General features: G+C 38.4%; 1 protein-coding gene across 2 annotated transcripts; it reads right to left on the bottom strand.

The window, feature by feature from the left end:
• Positions 1–16: 16 nt before the first annotated feature.
• LOC110057048 (endothelin-converting enzyme homolog) lies at positions 17–21,437 on the bottom strand. 2 transcript variants are annotated; one of them, XM_020763631.2, is made up of 19 exons: positions 21,162–21,437; positions 17,434–17,624; positions 16,794–17,051; positions 15,780–15,845; positions 15,209–15,322; positions 13,846–13,968; positions 11,689–11,825; positions 10,085–10,313; positions 9,342–9,440; positions 9,001–9,078; positions 8,588–8,688; positions 7,773–7,831; positions 6,937–6,988; positions 6,338–6,405; positions 5,619–5,743; positions 4,663–4,728; positions 4,417–4,512; positions 4,046–4,122; positions 17–2,857 (listed from the first exon to the last, which is right to left on the bottom strand). In XM_020763631.2, the coding sequence occupies exons 1-19, from the start codon at positions 21,388–21,390 to the stop codon at positions 2,758–2,760; spliced, it is 2,268 nt and encodes a 755-aa protein (XP_020619290.2). In that variant the 5' UTR covers positions 21,391–21,437; the 3' UTR covers positions 17–2,757. The 2 variants fall into 2 exon arrangements, with proteins under 2 accessions (XP_020619290.2, XP_089140162.1); XM_089284036.1 differs by lacking the exon at positions 9,001–9,078.
• Between the last annotated feature and the right edge of the window lie 703 nt (positions 21,438–22,140).

Genomic DNA, 22,140 nt, shown 5'->3' with positions numbered 1-22,140 from the left:
CGGCAGAAAGCTCATACATTTTTAAACTTTTAATCAGACAATGCACGAAATCGTTTTCAATCTGTTCTCAGTATTGCTATGAATTGCTATCTCTGTGTTGCTGTAAAGGTGCAAAAGCAAAAAAAACTTACATCGGACAGCTGATAATTAAATCTATATTGTCAAGTAATTCTGTAAAAATATTGAAGTACTCCAGTTGAGAAAATACACCTCAATACAATGTTAAACAAAAGTGGATAATATTGATGCAAATGTAATTAGTTATCGTGGGAAAAAGATCATATGTCGTACGATCAGTGAGAAGTCTCAGTTGTGTCCACTTCACATTGTCTTTTTTGTGTGTTCTACTCACGCACACAAAACGCAATGTTAAATAAACAAGACAACAGACAACAACAGCCAAAAAAAAAAACAGCAAAAATCTGGAAAGATGTGCCTGCCAGGCGCTTTTTTTAAAATTATGTTACTTGTCAGTTGCATTACAACATTTAATAACTTTCAGAGAAGTAAAGATTAATTTGTTTATTTACAAAAATCTCTATTATTTTGCGGTGCTTGCTTTGAAATAACATCATGCAAATAATAACAGTTTCGTGATATTACAATCTTTATTTGATAACAAACGAAACCATCGGAGTTGCTCACGCAAGGCCTCAGGTACTTTAGCCATTCTGTTCATTTTTTCTTGACTATATCTTATTTCTATTTCTTGTTTTTTGAACACTGAATTGTTATTTTACATATTCCTGTTGTTTTTTTGTACGTAATTAGTACATATAATCATTAAAAATCTTGAGGCTTCAAACTTAATTGTTTTTTTTGTTTGTTTAATAACGGACTAGCTTAATCTACAGCACAATCTGCAATGTAGAAAAGTGTATTGGGTGCATGAGGAGACGGTAACTAATTAAAATAAAACTTAACTCCGAGCGGCACTTTCGACCAGATTAAATGTGAAATATAGTTTATCATACTCAATTCTATGCTACACTAAAAGGAGTTTCATTCATAATTTATTAAAAAAATAACTGCAACTGAGAAGTTAAACTAATGAAGTTTAAGTCATAGCAAATCAAAATCAGGTCCTTTATTTTTTAAATTATAATTCTAAAAAAACAACGTCCAGCTTTATTGTGGCCTTTGTTTCAACATGAGACTATCGTAAGAAGACAATCTTAAGTTAACAGTGCTTTATAAAACAATTGTGTTTATTTTTACCCATGATATAAATTGAAATAAAGTTGGAGATTACGGTACGGTTTATTGCTAGCAGTAAGCTAGTTGTTTAAGAAATATCTAAATTATTATGCGTATAAATTTGTACTTCGTAGAAAGTAATCATAAAACAAGCGACACCAATGCTAGCGCTGTGGTCGTTTTTGTCCTTCTTTTCCGATAGCGGTAGCGAGTTAATTGTAATTTAAGACTTACTTACAAAACCTTTTATACTGCTTTTTTTTTCATTTATGTCTTTTCAGCAAGCGATCATTTTAATTTGACTGTAGATTGTCAGGTTAATGCATATGTTAAATTATAAATTTTTTAAACACACACACCCGGTTTTAAGATTAACCTTTGTTGATTAAACTGGTTTTTCTGGTTTGCTTTTTAGCAAGATAAACTCAACATAGTTTTGCAAGGGCGTGGCGTGTATTTAAAGTGGAGTATGCACATTACGTGCGCTCTAATGGCTTCCTTCGCAATGATCCCTACAGTTTTTAAAACTTATGAAAAGCGCTACATACGTTTTCTCTCAAAATAAGTTCTTGAAACAAATTTTTAATTCCATATTTTGTTATAGATACGATTAATTAGTAATAGCCCACTTTCGATATATTAAAATTCAGCTTGGCAGCGAGGCCCAGAGGACAGAAACAAAAGAAATTGTACTGAACATGTTTATTTATTTCTTTTGTTTGTGTCCTCTAGGCCTCACTATCGGGCCGAATTTTAATACATCGAAAGTGGCTTATTAGACCTCGTATTGGAGTAATTGTTCTCGTAATTTCGAATTTCAGAACGGCCTCGCGCTTCGCGCTCGTGCGATTTTGAAATTACTCTCGCGATTACTCCCTGAATTGTACGACACGAGGTCCAACTACTATCACTAATAATAAACTGAAATTTTTGCAGCGATGTAAAGGCTACATTCCCAAGTCATTTCTGAAAAGTGGCTATCACGCGTTGCAGAAATTGTGTTCGGGCGCGCGGTGCAAAGATCTATTTTTAGCACAAGAAAGTGTACATTCTAGATATAACAGACACTTAATTTCTCTCATTATACTACAATCAGGGTTGTCTACATTGCAGAATGAAGAACATAGCTTCTTTTAAAACACATAGACAAGAGTCTAGAGAAAAAAAAATGGAAAAAAAAAAAAAGACTATCTAACAAGAACGAGAGAACATGTAGATAGCGTTTACTGTCCGCGTGTGACGTTACTTCAAGCTACGTATGAAGAATCAACATTATAATTAAAAAGAAGGACTAATAGAAACTTTTTGCTGAAGCCTGGCAGATATGGAACGAGTAGAATTGGTCAGATATTTGTAATAAGCTTTTCGCACAGTATCGAATTTATCAAGCATGATATCTGTTTGTTGGTCTGGTTGTTTGCTTGTTCGATTGTATGCATACACGCCCTCGGTAATTCTCTCCACTGATCATGCGACATCCGAATCCAATAATTATTTCCTCCCCAGTACAGTGTTCTGGTATTTCATAAATGTTTCACGAGAAAAGAACGGAGAGTCCAATCACCACAAGGTACACTTTTTCTCTGGGTTCATAGGGGAACCAGGTTCGCAGTGGAAAGCCTCCGCAAACTTATCGTAGTTATGAAGAGTGCCGATTATCCTGAAAAGAAAACAAACGTTTCGGTATGCACAAAGTTATCTCGAAAAGAGTGCAAAGGATAAACGTCTTCGTGAACCTTCTGGCAATCAAATGCCGAGGCTTATTCCGGTTTTGTAGTATCGAGCGAGTTGTAGCATTGTTCCTTCCCCTTGATAGGAAAGTTCCCCTGGATCGCTAGTTTCCACTCCTCAGCATTTTGTTGCGTTACCCTTACAGTTCGCCGGTACCTTATTGTACACGTTATCCCAAATGTTCAAAGGCTAGGATAGTTAACACTATCCACTGAATAAATCACTGTCAAGACTTACCTAATGGAAAGTGATTTATCCAATGGATGGCATTATCCACCCCTTTGAACTACTAGCAACGTTACTGTGGCCAGAGTGGAAAGAGACGCTGTGAGAGTTTTAAAGTGTCTTGCCTAAGAACGCAACACAATGACCCCATCGACCGTCCGAGCCCGGACCACTCGATCCAGAGTCTAGCCCGCTGACCATTAGGCCACTGCAAATTATCTTTAGCGAGAAGTTATTTTGGACACTAAACAGCATGCTCGGACGAAATACTTCCGATCAGAGTACTGTAGGATTATGTGAAGTTAATAAAAAAACCAAGTTAGCCCCCAACCAAATCAGGGGCCCATTTTTACCAAATACTATGGCGCAGGGAAACTACAAGAAACTAATCAGGACTAAACCATGCAACTGGTGGCAAGCGTGGCAAAGTGGAGTGGGTAAGGTAGGTAAAGTCTGCATACGAACCAAGGGGGCCCAACTCAGACCGGAGCTCCCGGTTTCTGTAACATTAAGTGACTAGGAGTATTTCTACTCTCCCCCGGATGGGATGCTAGGCCGTCGCAGGGTTACGCCCAGCATCAAGTTCGCCGATTTTTATTTATACACCTGGGTAAAGAGAGAAAATTGTGAAAGTAAAGCGTCTTGCCCAAGAACATAACACAATGTCCCCGGCCAGGGCTCAAATCCAGAACGCTCGATCCGGAGTCGAGCGCACTAACCATGAGACTACCGCGTCTCCCATGAGAAGACAAAATAAAACTAGTTTGGCTTCTGATTGGCCTAAACTACAGCATCTTCGATATGATTTAATGAGTTAATGAACTACATCAAAAATGCACAACCAAAATGAACGTTACTTAAAACCTTTTGAAGGAAACGAAAGTTAACTTGCCTGTATTTAGGGTAGGTATGCGTGTCAGCCTCAACTTGAAGAAGCGCTGCTTTCTTCTTGTAAATGCTACACCAAGGCTGATTAAAAACAAAAAAACAAAAAAACAAAAGAACAAAAAAAAACAAAAAACAAAAAACAAAAAACAGATCCGTCGTAATAAAAAGATAATAATTAGTTGATAACTATAATTGCAATTCTCATCGCAGACAGGAAGTTGAACATTTCGTACTTGTTAATTAATAACCAAATGGTAAGCTTCTGTAGCAGATGCGATTCTAAACAAACCTATGCACACATCAACCGACACTTATTCCCTTATCCGGTTTAAAAAAAAAAAATTGTTGCATTTTATAATGAGAAACAATACTTACCCGTGCAAAACCGACGAAGAACAATTGTTCCTCGCTTAGACCCAGGCCAGGGAGAGCGCCCTCAGTGCCTTCTTTGTCAGCCAACGTTTTATAAGCCTGAGGTTAAAAAAATAACACTTATAAAGCAAAATAAAATGACTGGTTAAACTGACAATTAGGCGGTCAGAAAAAATGGAATTTTGTAAAAGTCCACAAGACGACTTGATTAATGAAAATATTGCGCATAATGTTGAGACACAATCTTACATTGAATGCTAGTTTGATCCCTCCATTATCAGCGATGTTCTCGTTAATTGTTTGATTACCGTTTATCTGAAAAAAAAAGACAAAAAAGTGAAATGAATGTACTTTTCGTCATTTTAAAATACTGTAAGCAAATACTCGACTAGAGCATCTACCTTGCGACTGTTATAGTCGACACTAAAATGAAAACAGAGAATTCCCCGTTAAAAATCCCAGAGTAGTTCTGAATGCTTTAGACCGACTGAAATTCCTAAGCTTATTGTTTAAAAAACGCCTCTTTAATTAAGAAATTGATGTCAGTTTTTCATGCGTCTGTCCTATTATTGATCATGAATTTTGTCATAACATTGTCAAAGGAGGTGTGGTCTACTAGGCGATAGCCCAGTGGATCCAGACTACTTTGACAATCTTATGACGAGATTCATTGTCAATAACAGGACAGACGCATGAAAAACTGACGTCCATTTGTTTTTTTACGACAACAAATTGTCGAATTGGCCGCTCTCGCTCGTTGTCGCATCGCATAAATTATAAATTCATGTGTCTGTCCGCTTATTGACAATGAAAATGCGCCGATGAACGCGCGAGAATTCATGCAGTTATCGTAAAATAAACCATCGAAATACTTAGTTAAGGGCGCTAAAAGGCATTTTAAGCAATACATCAAACAAGATAGACAGTGTTTCATCGGGATATCCAAACACCGAGAAGAGAGTTGAAAATAGGAGCATTGGATAGTCGATGAAACACTGTTTCGGAGCTGTAAAATCATCAAAATCTAGCAATGCTAATTAATACCGGGTTCCAAACCTCCTTCACGGTCGTGAGTTTCTTTGTTATAATGAGTTTATGAACTTAAGGTGAAGGAAATCAAATACAGATAATATTTAACAACTCCTTTTGTTCAGGAAACGTTTTTTTTTTTCAACGAGCTCATGCAACATATCACCTAACTTCACCTTTTTTTCGTAGACCTCGAATTTTGAATACTGCTTTGCAAGGCAACTTGCTCTAGTACGGAATCCATTCTGAGACACAGGAGACCACCAGTTCTTTACGTTACCATCCTTGTCAAAAAACTTTCCTTTAAGTGAAACAAAATGAGTAATATATTAATTTTTAGTATCCACACGTTCACGGCGAATTTTGCTTGAAGGAGCAAGGTCACACGTAATGCGTGCCCTCTGGAAACAAAAAACTTGGAAAAAATCGGACCGCTGTTTTTCGCGTTCTCCATGAGTTCGACTCAGTCCCTTGGAGCTAAGTCATAGGAGACTGTCCTATCTTTACCACCCTGTTTCCTCATTGTTTTGTTGTTATCGTTCTATGTTTTTGACCTTACTGGTTTATTAACTTGAGGTTTCTGTCGATTATGCGGTAATAAGGCAAGATGTTTGCCGTCTAAGCGACGGCAAACATTTCGCATCACCACTAGATGTCTCCCTAGTCCATAATTTGACAGGCTTTTACCTCTCCAGTTAAAATAAAGTGTCTAATCTATGAACGCGACGGCCCCGATTAGGCCAACGGCCCTTATACATTGGAAACTTAATTAAACCACGCGATACTGCCCTGTTTCGCCAGAAAAATCATTGGAGATAATTTTTGCTACTCACTCAAAATTGACCTGTTGAAGCATTGTCATTCATTTTAAAATTAGTTTTTCTCTCATCCTTACCAGCATTGTCGAATCCATGTGTTATTTCATGCCCAATCACCATACCGATCCCGCCATAGTTAAAATATCTGAGAGTGAAAAGTAAAGTACTCTCCATATTGATTAGTAATAGTAACTGGACCGAGTGGAGTAAAATTCAGAGAGAAATCGTGCCGGCGTGTAATTTCAAAATCGGACGAGCGTGGAGAGTGAGGCCGATTTGAAATTACGAGCACGGTTACTCCCTGAATTGTATAGTAAGGCACGAGATCCGGTTACTAATTAATCGCATCTATAACAAGTTTCGAAATTAAAAATGGTCTTCGAGGACTTCTTTTGGGCAAAAACGTTTTTAGCGCTTTTCATAAGTTTTAAAAACTGTGGGAAACTTTCAGAAGAAAGCCGTTAAAGTGCGCGTAATGGACGCGCGAGTGGCGTAGGTATCTGCTAAATTCCCCGTGATTGGAATAGTTCCATGGGGCAAAAGTGTAAATGAGCAATTCTTGTTTTCTACATACCCCAACCGAGAGAGCTACTCAACAATCTGTCCCCAATCATAACAGAACACATCTCTAACAACAACCAACAATAAGCAATACTACTCACTCAGTAATACTTACTTTGGATAGAGTGGATTGTAAAACGGTGGCTGCAAAATGGCCGCTAAAAAAACTAAGAAAGAAAAAAAGTTAAAAAATATGAAATAAACATAATAGTATTTAAAGGTATTATATTCTGATAATTATAACCCTCCTTGCAGTACCAATTACGGGTGTTGGTGTGTTTTACCAAAATGTGTTACGATCGTCGGCCGAGTGCCGGTTCGATCAAAGCTGTACCCTTGTAATAATGTAATTCATATACCTTGTTAGTGTTTGAACATAATACCAAAAAGTTTGTTTTTTTCCCTTAAATTTGATTTTACTGACGACATACGCCTAACTAAACCAATTCTCCTTTGATTGCTCGTTCCTCTTTGTCGTTCCTTTTATAATTATATGTCGGTGGTAGATTGTTGTCATAATAGTTGCTTTTTAAATGTTTTATAAAATGCTAAAAGTTACTAAGATTTTTAAAAACCCAAAATGTTTTCGACCGCACGGTCATCATCAGTGGTAGACGAGGAGGCCAGAGTGGGTGGGTGGGTGGGTGGGGGTTGAGGTGCGGGCTGGCGCAGCTACGAAAAGATGCTTCATATACGTTTAAAGTAAAATGCATGTATCAAATAACCAAACGTACATGTAGAAAAGGAGAACCGTAAACAAGTCAAACTCGAAAATAAGAGAGAAATGAGCAGGCAAAGCAAAGAAAAATTGTCTTTTTCCTCAATAATTTGGTTACAAGTTTTCAGCGGTAGCCACCTGTAAGCGAACCCTAGCTCTGACCTGGTTCTTGAGAGCAAGGCACATATTTTTTTTACACAAGCAAGAGAAAGCCTAATAGATGTGAAACTTACCGATTCGATTTTGCCTCGGTGAGTAGTAGCCATTCACTTGTGAAGGACCTAGAAACCATCTAAGAACGTAGAAAAACATTAGAGTAGAGAGTTAGCGCTTAAATTTCCTATCTTCTAAATATCTGAGATCTCTTGATATTAAAAATGCAATACATAGAGCAGGAGAGCTCGTGCTCGTTCTAATTTGCCTCGTAGCCCTACTGTATATCAAGTAACATTCGAGTTGTCCTTATCAGTTTACTATTGTGTTTCCTGTGCTAATTAGAGCCTATATTAGATTGAAGATGGCCTGTATTAGCCTGTAGTCTTCCCATACCTAATTTGTGGTATTTTATTCAGTAGGATTGTCTCAACGTCAAAGAGTGCCGTGCTAATTAGAGCCTGTGTCGAATAGCTGCAGAGGCTATATGTTACTGTGCTTGATTTGTCTATTGTAGCTTTGAAATAAGGCAGATTTGAGAACAGCTATTGAAAAAGTAAAATCATTTGCTGTGAATAGGCGATTTTTTCTAAATTTTGTATTGGATTGATTTAAGAATTAAGCAAAACGGAGGCAATTTTTTCCATTTGTTTTTAAGAAAGTCATTCTTAAGCTCTTTGGTATAAAAAAAAAAAAAAAAAAAAATTGGCGAAGACTCAGCTTTCACCAACAGGACAAAACGTAGCGTTTACCAACAGGACAAAACTTAGCTTTCACCAACAGGACAAAACTTAGCTTTCACCAACAGGACAAAACTTAGCTTTCACCAACAGCACAAAACTTAGCTTTCCCCAACAGGACCAGCACAACAAACAAAAGGAAGCATGTTACTCACTGGTCTCTATCGACAGGTTTATCTAGGGACCTGTACGACAGGTCAGCGGAAAACGCCATGGCATTAACTACATTTTCAAAGAGATTATTCCCCACGTTCAGCTGTGAAATGAAAAAAAATAATTTATTGATTTAGATTGCGCTTTTTAACATATAATGATCAAAAGCGCATTACAATATTAAAATGCACTAAATATGTACATAAACTAAATTTAACAATAACAAAGTAATTAAAGCGCTAAATTTAGAGAGTTGTGTATTTGTAGCAGTTTTTTTTCGTACCGAATGGAATGACAGTGTAACTCAGTATCGCTTTTCGTAACTGCACTCTTACTGTTATGTGATCCTAGGAGACAGTGGTTACAACACTTTAAGACAAAGTTGCAAATCCTTTAGGTTTCACCCACAACTTACTCCTTTGACTTTGGCAGCTAGCTTTGAAGGGTTCTTGATGTAACTTGGATAACCTATATCCTCGGTGATGGCGTTAGCCTACGACAGAAAAACGTATGAAGAAAAAGAGCGAAACTCGCAAGTGACGTGGTATTGTAACGTAAGTGAATTATAAATACTCCGTCCATCTCATGGATCCACTGGATCTGGCACTCTATAACTTACAGTCCTTTGTCGTTTGTTTTTTTTTTCTTTGTCTTGCAGCGCGGCAAAAGTTGACGTAACGGTCGTTCAAGGGTCCCTCAATTTCAAAGGAATATCGCTTAACTTAAATGCATCTATCACTCGCACAAGCAGCTGACCTTCTCTATTGCATTGGCTTTTGTCTCTTCAGACATCCAAGGCAGTGTGTCTACAGTCTTGATAAACTCTTCTCTAATCAGCCTAGTCATCTGTGTTATCTGTAAAAAAAGCAATTTGTTGGCAGTTCGTATAAAAATAACACAATTATCGCGCTCCATATGGGGGAATATGGAGTGATGTTAGTTAACTCGGGCTTTGGCCTTGGACATCGCCTACTGTAAATCAGATAGTTCGTGTAGTGTGATCCTATGAATGGGAGTACAATCAAAGTTTCACACTGCAACTATATCTGGAAATTCTCTCAAAATAGCTCGAGCCTTTAGGCAAATGCAATTTGAAAGAATTTTCAAATATAACGAGCAGTGTAAATCCTTACTTGCTTGCGGAGCTTTCATACAATTTTCTCAGTCATGTAATAATTGGTAATAGAGTTATCAGCAAATACCCCGACTCATTTCTGAACAAATTTTGATCGTCATCTTGACAAAACGAAGCGTCCTCTTTAATTATAATGAAGTTAACCTCAGACAAGATATATGAGCTAGGGAAAAAAACATCTGTCCGTAATTGGTGGGCATAAGCTGGTTTCTGTACGGCGTTATTCAACCGAGTAGCTTGTTACGTTGAATATTCAAACTCGTAAGTGTTGCCGGCACAACGACTATTTGAAAATACGTCAAGACTTAACACTACTTCCTGTCTAAATTTTTGATTGAATTCAATTCCTTACTTTACTACGTACCTTTTCTTTACTTCCTTCGTCAAACGCCTTATCCACAAACAGCAAGCCAAGGGGCATGCCAAGGACTGGCTGCATTCTGTCGATACACTCTTCCCAACGTTGCCTTGTCCTGTTCCCAATAACGGTCACTACATACTCGTCGTAGGCATCCCTGTATTTCTGCGGCATGATTTTGATAAAGTTGTGGATCACCATCCACATAATATAGTTGACAACAACTACGGGGTTCCTAATAGGACACAACAAACGAAATCATCATATGCATCGATTGATGTAGCGGAGTAAAGGTGCCTTCATTTATTTGTACCGATCTGTCTACCTTAAAGAGGTCAGTGACACGCAACGGGCAGAAATTTAACAGCTCTCGTGAGCTTGTGACAGACCTTTTTAGCCTGGGCGGTTTGTTGCCCCATTTCAGGGCATGTGATAACACTCTTGAGAATTCTTGCTTTTAAATTTTCAGATAGCCGCTTGTATGAATAATTTTTAAATGGATTCTCAATTCTCTAGTAAATGTCGCGTGGTCTGAAGTGGGGAAAAAAAAAAAACATCCAAGCCAAAAATCTATTCTTTTGCTTGTAAGCAGCTATTGATGTTTTGGGGCTAGGTGCATTGTTTCTGTTGTTTGTTCTACTGTTCCTTTGAAGGTTATTGAGCCATTCATGTGAGACCTTTAATACGAGACCTGCCACGCGACAGTAACTTCATTTCAACTCGGGTTGACGAGGCTTATTAGGCACCTAGCAATACAGTCATGCTAATATGCCGAGAAACTGAGTTAAAAATATTCAAGAAAAAACAACAACAACAACAACAAAAAAACCACAATAACAACAACATACATGATCGTGTGAATAAATATGAATATATAATTTTAAGAAGGATAAAAGAACAATTCTATAGAGAGTATTACGTGGTCTGTAATGGGAAAACAAACCGCTTAAGCGAAAAAAGTCTATTGCTTTAGAGCGATTTTCAATGAAGAGTCGAAAAACTAAAGCCAAACCAATAACTTACCAATTGGACTACTCAGCCAATCTCAAAACCGTAGTAAAACCAAAACCAAAACCGAAGTAATTGCCTGATTATTCTCGACACTCATTTTAAAACTGTTTTATTTTACATGTGAAACCTTTATTGCTTTCAATTTGTCCCCTTTGCCTTGGTTTTGTTGTTATAGATTTGTTCAATACACGTTTGTATTTTGATCGAGCTTACTAAACTCTAAGGTGCAACGTGTATAAATTAAGGATTGATTGATTGATTGATTCAGCGTTTTGCAATTTCCATTTGCCTCGACGTACAGTAACTTCAGTACTTGCCCAAATCGACTTAACAATGAACTTTGAGAAGTCTACTTCACTTGTCACACTGTTAAATCAAGTACCATTTAATTTATTTTCCGATTTTACTCTAGTTTGCAAATGATCTTCTTCAAGTGTAATCGTTACATCCTACTAAAAAGGAGCAGTGATTTTGTTTTCGTTGATGTTGTCACTCACGTTATATATTTCGCGCGCTTGCCGGAGTGTGGAAGTTAGAAGGGTTATAACGAAGCTTGAAAAAGTACATTCGCATGAGGGAAAAACCATCATAACACTTACGTCTTGGTCATATTGTCGTAGAAATTGAAAAGCCGGCTGTAATACTGCGAGGGATATGCGAGGACTTTCTCATCTTTCTTGAATTTACGCCCTTGCTTGGCGAAAACCGCATTTACCAAGGCAACGAGTTTGTTTAGCTGCGAATCAAAAGTAGTTAAAATTAAACATTTTAGAAACAGGTACACTGAACAAGAACATTCCCGCAAACTAGTAGTGGAATCCAAGTCAAATTTCATAAAACTAACATTCCGCGTTTTAATGAGTAAGGCAATGGCTGTGCACGTGCGTCATAAATCTTTGTGCATTTCTTAGAAATTTCCTCTGCAAAACAACATCGTGCAATGACTAAGCTCTGAGTATTTGGATAACGCGAACAACGGCGGCTAATTTTTGGCATTTTGATTTAAAATTGAATGTTGGCGTTACATATTTAGCTTGAGCAAGTTCTGAGACCAATAGGCGCACTGGACAGATCTAGACAACTGCGAAATTCGAAGATAAAACATAGATTCATTTTTTTCTAGGCGTTGTCCTCGGCGTCGCCGTCGTCATTTGCTTAAGATCGCTATTGGTGTTCCAAAACGGTGAAACGGCGGCCATGTCGGGACAATCCTGTGGGAGTTGAATTCTTTTCTTATGTCAACAATTTGCATGGCTATCAGCCACGTGTGTGAGAAACGCTCCATAGTGATAACCAACCACAGTTTAGCTGAGTTTGCAATGCTCGTTTCCAGATATATATTATGGGAAATCACAAGATATTTGCCCACGTCACATATGTGGTTTTTCAGAGGGGCTCTGTATACCAAAAGCGCTAAATGTTAAAAGTCTGAAAACGTAAGCTGTTCTACATTTACAAAGTTACCGTCAAAGAACACAGCCAAAATTTATCGAAAGAAAGCGGTTTAAACACTCTTTCATCTGGAAATATCAACGAAATCAGTCAAGAAAAGTGGCAGTAAAAATAGTCACGTCTGATTCCAACCAAGAGGAGCAAGGCCTTTGCTATATGATCGGAATTATCGAAATTTTATGTTAAAAGAAACTGCAAAAACATAAACTACTCAACGGAAACGCTTCCAGATTACTGAGGCCAACAACACCCAACATGTCGCAACACGTCGCAACACGTCGCAACACATCGCAACAAGGTGGCCCATATCAAACTTTGCCTATTGTTATGGTTTACATTTTTTAAGACAATAAGCCTTTTGTTGTCTGTCCGTAGGGATTTTTCCGTCCTGTTTCGCGAAATTATAATCGGGTCAAATCGGATTGAGTCGGCAACTTGTCGCTGATGACAAATTTTTCCCAACAGTAGCCTACTTGGGAAAACGAAGACAAACTAATTGGGGGTACGTCAATAGGTTTGACTGAGCCTTTGTCATACCGCGCGCGCATGTTTCGGCTTAACCCAGCCTAACTGCACTTTACTTTTATTTTAGTCGTCAAGTACTATTTTTTAGCTCATGTTTTAGCGAGCAAGCGGCGATGAGTAGCTGGAAGCGGTAAGAACGGGGCGGCTGCTACGTTTTATCTCAGTTTAATATGCTTTATACGCAATGCTTCTTTGAAAATGACTTCTGTTTAAAATTCGTGCGTGGCTTAATAATTATTTAACCAATTGCGCCTGGATCTACGAAAACGATAAACGAAATGTTGCGATATGTTAGGTTGAAATGTTGCGATCGTTTTAATTTGGGCCGGGGCTTGATGATATTTTCAAAGCAAACTGTGAGCCAACTTTGACTGTTAATTGAGGTCGAAATTTTGAGAAACTACACTTATTCCTTTGCATATCTAAGTTATGTTGTAAAAAGTTCTCCGTATGAGATAGGAACATCTTTTAGTCAGGAAGAATTCAGGAGGCTAAATTCAGTTAATCAGGTAAAAAGGAAGTTGCATCTTTTTGCTGCGAAGAAGGGTTTGCATTAAAACTGTAGCCGATCTTTTCAAGGACGACTGTAGCAGTATATTTTTCCGATTTAAAATTAATTAAGCCATAGTGGTGACATTGGTCCCTTTTGGCTGACATTTATGTCACAAAATCACGTCATAAGATCATTTTCCTTAGTACAAAAAAAATTAGTGGCCTTCTGGTCATTTCGATCTTTTAAAAACACCGTAAATAAACTATTTCTATCTTAGTAAACCTACGTCTACTTTAGAAGCCCTGCTGAATCTTTGCAATGTTGTCCTCAGGTCAAAGGTCGCCACTCCTGAAGGAAGTTCTTTCTTTAGCGTTTCTATGATGGAGCTTTCATCCGGGTTTTTTTCCAGCTATTTTTGTTAGAAACAAAGAAAGCAAATGAGCCTCAGTCCTCGGAGAATATTCTATTTTAGTATATACCACACAAGTGAATAGTGCTTTTCGCGCGCTCTGGTTGGTTAACTCGGAGGTGATTAGCAAGTACTATTCACCTCCGAGCAGCCGGCGCGAGAGATTTTAAAATTTCCGACCGCTTGTGACACATAAAATAACGTTTTGGTCAGCTAATTATTCAGCTTGTGTGGTATATACTAAAACAATATTTCACCTCAGTGTCGGTGAAAGTGATGGATATTTACCTCCACTTCGGTGAATAATTGTTAAATATGTAGGTATGTGCGGCCCCAAAGGGTCTGGTTTTTAAGCCGTTTTGGTCTGAAAATTGGCATAAATTTTGACCATTTTGGTCTGAAATAGAGTACGTGTACTAAATTTAGAGGCCTGAAATGGGATATCGATTTTTCGCTAAGGTATAAAAGTGAGTATGGAAAATCACTGATTTTGGTCTGGAATAGGGTAAGGGTTTCAAGGTTTAGATCGCACACCCCTACCAAAGACGTTGGGGAGTACCTCCCCGGGGCATCAGTTCACTACGAAGTAACTAGAAGAAACTCATGCTAGGGTAGGTCACTTACCGCGGCCATGCTTGAATTTTTTACCAGTTTTTTTGCGCTGACATTTAAAGAGAGAACAGCACGATGCTAAAGAGTTTGCAAATCATAAAACTATTCCTTGGCCGGTACGAAACGCTGTGTTAGATTAGCCACATTTACAAGTTATTTACAGCCCACCGTCAAATTCAACCGTCAAAATCAAGATTTCGGTGTTTTTACTTCGGGGTTGTGTTTTTAGAATGGAGAGCAAATTTCGTGCGGATTATGAGAACATCAAGGTGCGAATCAATGAGGGATGGCCGTCTGAGACGAGGAATAATACAGAGTTAGGGTTTGAGTAGGGATAGGGATCCGCTTGAATTGGAGTAGTTGTCAGTAGTGCAGTTTATCCGGGATAGGGGTGGTAGCAGGGTAGGGGTGGGGTCCGCTGGTCTCTAAACACCCAAACCGGTACCTCTCGGGAAGTATTGAGCCCAAATGACACTCCAGTCTATTAATTATACTTTTAGTTTCCTCCGCTGCCGTTGATTATAAATTATTACTTGTGAGACAGCCATATGTAGCTATAAGTAAAGCACTAAAATAAGTAAAACTTGGAAAATAAATGGAACTGCTTTGCAGTGATTTGTTTGCTAACCTTGGCCAACTTGGTTTCAAATTCAAAGACTTTGATCATCTGTTTGTCAGAGTCAGGACCACCTCCAAGATACTTAGCGACTTTCTTCATGTACGTCATATAAGCGTTTCGAACCTGAAACAGCAAGATAGCCACTGTCCAACGTGGGATGCCGTTTTCTTATGTGGAGTAGGATGTTATTTATAAGGCACGTCATTTCAAAGAAGAAATATCCTTTGGTGTAAGACAATCCGGGGAAGAGCCATCTCAGTATTTTCTTGGGGCGAGAATTAATATGAATTCGTAACAAATCTAAAGTAAACTGAGTTCTGGCCGGCCGTCACCGCTCTAACGGGGCAAAATTCCAGCTACAAGTCTTACTGTTTTATAACGACAACCAACAACAACTTCGTTCCCAGTGCGTTTCCCGTCCGGCCTTCCAATCCTCAAGGGAAAAACTCTGAGAACGAGATTGACGATAAGCGTCTGCAGTTCTTTTCCACAAGCTGTAAACTTCACCTCGCCAACAAGCTGGTAAATACTAGCAGGGTCTAGATAAATAAAATTATTTTTAGTTTTAAAGAGTACGTACCACCTGATAGTCCGAGGTATTCTTTGAGTAATATGACTTGACCATTCCAAGTTCCCCTGGTCCAAACTACAGTGAAATATAATCGACCAAACTTGGTGAGATAGTAACATAGTAGAGCGAAATTAGGCAAGATAAACAGAACTTGATGACTTAAGTGACGAAGTAATAGCATAGTTTAGATGGGCTGTGAAATACGTTTGGTTTGCAATTGATTTACCTCTGTACATATGCATTTATCGCGCAGAGAGGATTATTAACGTAGACTTATTGACGGCATAAAGTATCTTTATTTTATTGTTTCTTTGTCGGAGATATTAGCACTCTCATGCTATACTGAAATTCGACTGGAAATAAAGTTATGTATTTATGTATATGTACTCTATCAGCAAATCACAAACAACCATGCATGATTTGCACTACGTTCTCGACGTTACCAGGACTGGCCAAGTGTTTCTTGGCATGAGCTGATTTCTACTCTTTTATAGAACAAATAATGTCATAAAAATTTCAAAGTCAAGTCAGTGGAATTGGGAGGGAATTATTTTTGGCCTTACCTCTCGATCAATGAGGACGCAAGAATTCTATCAGTCACTCAGAGATTATTAATTTAATCTTTTTAATTTACGGTTTCAGTGCGTCTAACGAAATGAAACGTTGTTCACCATTTACACGGAGAAACCGGTTCATCAACGGTTTGTGCAAATGGTAAGCAAAAATGCCTGATGGTAAGCTCCTTTCGCATTGGTCATTCACGGTTTACTCAACAATCCCCAATTTACCAAGAGAGCCTAGCACGAGATCGGCCTGATTATAGTTCCAAGATGGAACATTTTCCACTGGGGTATTTCGGTTGGAAGTTTTGGACTACCTTTCAAGACGTTCCGTTTATTTCGGAAATTTCCCAGTCTTTCGAGCCAAAATTGCCTTACCATTTACATCTACGGAATTTTGGGCTAAATGGTAAACAAACACAGTTTTCCAGCATGTAAAGAAGAAAGATACAGAGCAACTGACCTGCAAAATATGTTTGTTAGAATCATGAGGATCGATAAATACTTTGACGTCTATAAATGGCTTGATAAATAATTCTCTTGACACTTTGCCGATCCTCTGTGTAATATCCATGGATGATAAAGACTTCATGTTACCCGTCACATTCCATCCTCCCATTTCATCAATCAACTTCCTTAGCGGATCATCTCCTCTAGCCTCAACAGCCACTGTGTCATTGCAGGCGTTGAAAAACTTCACTGTCTTTATAACAGCTTCATTCTGATGGCAGACAAAGCGAATGATTACGAAACATATTACCAAAACGACTAAACGAGAGATTAATAAAAATGACCGATTGCTCGATTTACGACTGTTGCACCCTCGCCTTTGAGTTTGGAAGGCTTGTTTGACCAGTAATCTACAAAATTGTCCTCTGATAAGAAGAAAATTAAGGGATTAATTGTCCTCTGATTAGATTAGTAAGGGAAATTGTTTAGTAGTCTATTTTTAACCTGACTGTATAAAGTAACTATGCATATCAAAAGTTATAGATCCTTGATGTTGCTTCACAAATACCTCACATTTTTTCTTGCACAACCGGTCTTATAGTAAAGCATAACTCCCACAAATATGAACTACGCGTAAGACACTCATTTCTTACATCTGAGTAATTTGTGTTTGCATTTGTCAGCGCATTCTTCAGAATGTTGTAGCTTTTTTCTCTGACTAGCGAGAAACCGGTAACGGAAGTCTCCCCAGTTTCCAAAGCATTCTCATCTTCCCAACCACCGCAGGCGTACTCGTAAAAATCACTACAAGGGTCAGCGCTCTGGTTTAGCAGCTTAAAGGTATCTGCAGGAGGAAATAGAACACCTTGAGACTAAACAAAAAGTAAGTTTACTAATGGATTATTTGCTATCGATTTCTATCGCGTGATGGTTGACGAGGGCGCAACCCAAGTCAACTATCACGCATAGAACTCGAAAGCGAATAGTTTAATCGTTTGAGTATAGATCTACAAGTCGTTCAAAACTTTATCCAAATCCTCTTCAAAGACTCTTCGAAAACGCAAGGGGCTCTCGTTTTGTCAACAACCGCACGCTGCTAGGCTACTTACTATCTACAACAGAATAGATAGTGAGTAGCGTAGCCAATAAGAGAACGGCATTTGTGATAGAACGATAGTAGATTTATACTAATGTAAGGTAGTTGAGGAGAAAACAACACGAGGAGCCTAAAGGAATAAATCAGTCAGATCTGTGTTTAATTAAATTTTTGTCATAGTTGTTTTTATTATTGTAAGTTTACTTTTAATTGTAATTTTAGCTTTTTAGCCTTTTTCCTTCGTTTTTAATCTTGTCATGCACATTTGAACATTTTATGAAATTTGCGCATTATAAATGTTATTACTATTATTATTATTATTATTATCATTATTATTATTATTATTATTATTATCATGATTATTATTATTATATTACATTTGAACCTCGCTATTTCGAGTTCGAAATAACGGGGATTTCGAAATAACCGAGCTCGATTAGGCGGGGTCCCAGCTGTAGTTGTTTTAGCTATTCTACGGCCGTCTATGCCTGATCAAGAAATAAGATGCCCCCTCCTACACGTCTGCGGTAAGTTAGCAATTATTTTGTTTTCGTTTCACTGCAGAGTGATTAGAGAGCAAGAGCTTGTTTGCAACAGTACAATCCACATATCAGGGACCACGCAGTACATTTTCGGGTGGGGAAGGTGTATAAACTTGCACCCGTATGCTCTCCTGGAAAATGCTTAATGGAGTTCTTCAGAAATTACAAGAAATGCATTTAAAATCAACCCGTTTTTTTGAATATTTGTTGGTGACGTTTGATTGCTTAACTCCAGTTGTCTTTGTGTTAAAAACACTGATCCAATAAATAAAGATCGCTATTTCAGTTTTATTTCATTTTGTCTTGTTTCGTTGGGTTGCGTTGTGCTGAGTTACGTTTCGTGCGATGTAAGATGTAGTCGTATTGCCTTGTTAATTTGGATACTATCCAATTTAAATTTTTTTTTAATTTTTGGGCTAACATTTTAATAAGAACGAGGTGCTTGCTATAGCAGGAAAAATGTCAGTTTTTTAGATGTTTGTATGGATGAGAGACAAGAGTTGCCTTCTAGACATAAAAACAGAAACAGCTTTGGATTGCATGCACCGTTTGAAGACAAGATAATCTAGATCATCCTCTCTGCAGGAGATTTCCAACCATTTCCTTTCCTGCTGACATCTAAAATCGCAGCGAAAGCGAAGATCACCTTTTATCCTAGTGTTTGCTAATAAGAATAAGATATTCTTGATATTCGAGTCCTTGGGAATGTAACGTTTGTAAAGTGCATATGAAAACGGAGGAAAGCAGGAAACCACGTGTGGAGAAAGAATAATGCAAGTCACGCGCGGCAGAAAAAATAACGAAAGTCACGATTCGAGAAAGAATCGCGCAAGTCACGCGCGGCAGAGGAATAACGCAAGTCACTATTGGAGAAAGAAACGCGCAAGTCACGCGTGGTAGAGGAATAACGCAAGTCACTGTCGGAGAAAGAAATGCGCAAGTAACGCGTGGCAGAGGAACAACGCAAGTTACCAGTGGAGAGATAAAAGTGTTATTCACGTGTGGAGAAGGAAAGGAGCAAGTCACGTGCGGCAGAGGAATAACGTAAGTCACCAGTGGAGAGAGAAAAGTTAAAGTCACGTGTGGAGAAGGAAAGGAGTAAGTCACGCGCGGTAGAGGAATAACGTAAGTCATGATTGGAGAAAAAAACGCGCCAATCACGCGTGGCAGAGGAACAAGGCAAGTCACCAGTGAAGAGAGAAAAATGTAAGTCACGTGTGGAGAAGGAAAGGAGCAAGTCACGCGCGGCAGAGGAATAACGCAATCACCAGTGAAGAAAGAAAAGTGTAAGTCACGTATGAGATGGAAAGGAGAAAGTCACGCGTGGTAGAGGAATAACGCAAGTCACCAGTGAAGAAAGAAAAGTGTAAGTCACGTGTTAAGAAGAAGAGGAAAGGAAAAGAACAGTACAGTGGAAGCCACGCGTGGAAGAGGAATGGAGCAAGTCACGTGTGGAGAAGTAAAAGTGTGCGCGTGGAGGAGGAATAGTGGAGTCTCGCGCGGGGGTTTGTGGTAAGTAAAAACTAAGGACCCATTCGCGGTTAACATTTTTCAATTTTATTTCCGAAAATATCTGGTAATTTTCTGTCATCGTCTCTGCTGCACCAGTGCAAATGGTTATTTTTATTCCTGATCTAGCCGTGCAATAGGCGCCGTCGTCCTGCCTCGGAACAGGGCTAAGTTTTGTCATATGTCAAACCTGACAGATTCGTTAATCTAAAGGTCACAGGGTTGATTATTTTGGGATGTTGTGGAATCTGTTCAACTTTAACCAGTCCCTTTATATCAGTGTAAACTGCCAGCTAAAGCAGTTTGAATAATCGAAACGAAAGCAGGCAAATCCAACACATCAACAAGTAGTCTGTGTGTCAGGGGAAAGAGGCAAAGACACTGAAAGACAAGAACAGCGAGAAGAAACATACCTTCAGTCGGAGGATACTGTCGCAGGCCGGAGGGTAAAGACTCTAGAAAATACTTGCCAAAAAGGTTTTAAGGAAGTTATTAATATGCTCTCTGTGGCAAAAAAGGTTTCCATAACTGCGTGACTCCCTTTTTGTGATTCGCAGATTATAAGTTGTTTTTAGTACGTTCACGTTTTCCGAAATGAAAAATTTGGTGACGACAAAATTTGTACTACAAATTATGCAGATGGTCCCTTGATAACCGGGGCAAAAGGAGAATCTATTTAATTTATAAAGCCTTCTTTGCAATCCTCAATTATTTCCGTGAGTGCGAGCGGAAAACAGGCGCTGTGTATGAATTCCTCACAGAAAGGGACTGTAAGACATGATGTCCATAAACCGCGTGGGATCCCGCGGGACATGTAAACATTATACTTTGTAAACATTACATGTAGAACAGCTTGAGGCCGGCCCACATGTCTTTGCTTCCGGTAGGGCACGCGGTTGATTAGTGCTTAATAAGTTCGTTCTTTGTACGAAAAGTCAACAATATGGTACGATATAGTTAATTTATAAACACGCCGAGATTTTCGAGGTTGGACAAGCCTAGAACCAAACAAACAACGTCAAAGAAATTCCGTTTAAGATCAGAAAGTGATAAATTTTACCAGTGTGTGCACTTGGCGCGCACGCAAAAAGATAATGATATTGGATTGTTATGGAAGTAGTGTCAGTCGTTCATTACCATTTTCATCTGTCCTTTGTTAGGAAGAATAAATCAGAAGTAAATTTCTAAAGAAGGAAGCATCTTTTAAATATAAATTTTCAGCATTTCATCCTACCTTTTGCCGTATCAAAACATGCTTTTGATCCACAATACTTCTGTTCTCTCGGGATCTGAGGTGTAGATGTCTTCTTGCCCTTTTCCAAGGCGTACAGCGTGATAAATACGATTGAAATCACCAGTAAAATAAGCGATAAGACAGACAAAATGATCAGGAATGTCTTTGAGCCTGACCTTCGTTTTCTTGATTTGAAAGAAACATCTTTCTCGTGTTCAAATGGTTCCATTCTGAAACGGTTCAAACGCGTGGCTATAAATAACAGTGAAATAAGGACAATGTAATCTGAGAAGATAATGATTGTCGAAGTTTGTTATTTTAATGAGCTTGTTTGTAATTGATAGATTAGTCAGGCCGGAGTGGAAGAGTTACGTCACACAACACAACTGACATTTGACTCACTGTACTTTTCCGCGGCTTCACATACTTCCAAATAAAAAAAATTAAAATTAAAAAACACAGACTAGCCATCAGGAGGCCAATACAATTTTACATGTATTCTGAGCAAAACGGCAAAGAGTACTTCCCGAACACCTGCCTTCTTCCCACTTCTACTTATGATTTTATTGTTCAAAAACCCGATAGAAGCCGTACATCATTCACTATTAAACATTGACTCAAAATCGAAGAACTGGTTATTCAATATTTCACTTAGAAGTTAGGTAAGGAATAACAAATACAAATCACAGGGAAAAAAAAAACTATCATAACACCTTTCCGAGGGTAAATTGATATGAACGTTCTCGCACAGTTTTATCAAGCTATTTCGCTTCGTCATATTTGCATAGGATGTCACAGTAAAACCACGACTGCGGAATAGGCATCTAATGGTCAGAGGTATTTCCGCCAAAATAAAAAGATTAGCGAAGAATTAGCTGAGAAGACGTTGAATCTCTCTTAGCTTTCGGGGTTTATTATTGAATAAGATATTGACTTTCAAAAATTGCTAAAGTTCTGGTTGGCAAAAGTATGAATGAGC

The sequence above is a fragment of the Orbicella faveolata genome, unplaced genomic scaffold (assembly GCF_042242905.1).
Source record: "Orbicella faveolata isolate gen_17 unplaced genomic scaffold, um_ofav_v1 contig_13, whole genome shotgun sequence".
Classification (NCBI taxonomy): domain Eukaryota; kingdom Metazoa; phylum Cnidaria; class Anthozoa; order Scleractinia; family Merulinidae; genus Orbicella; species Orbicella faveolata.
The sequence above is the reverse complement of the archived record's forward strand: the minus strand, read 5'-3'. Positions and strand labels throughout refer to the sequence as shown.

What these genes read in the sequence shown, in the direction of transcription:
- LOC110057048 (XM_020763631.2), bottom strand. Translation starts at nt 21,390, where the DNA reads ATGGAACCATTTGAACACGAGAAAGATGTTTCTTTCAAATCAAGAAAA. An exon ending in AAGCCAATGCAATAGAGAAG is followed by an intron (nt 9,079 to 9,341) that starts GTCAGCTGCTTG and finishes TTTCTGTCGTAG; the next exon opens with GCTAACGCCATCACCGAGGA. An exon ending in TAGCTGCCAAAGTCAAAGGA is followed by an intron (nt 8,689 to 9,000) that starts GTAAGTTGTGGG and finishes TTCATTTCACAG; the next exon opens with CTGAACGTGGGGAATAATCT.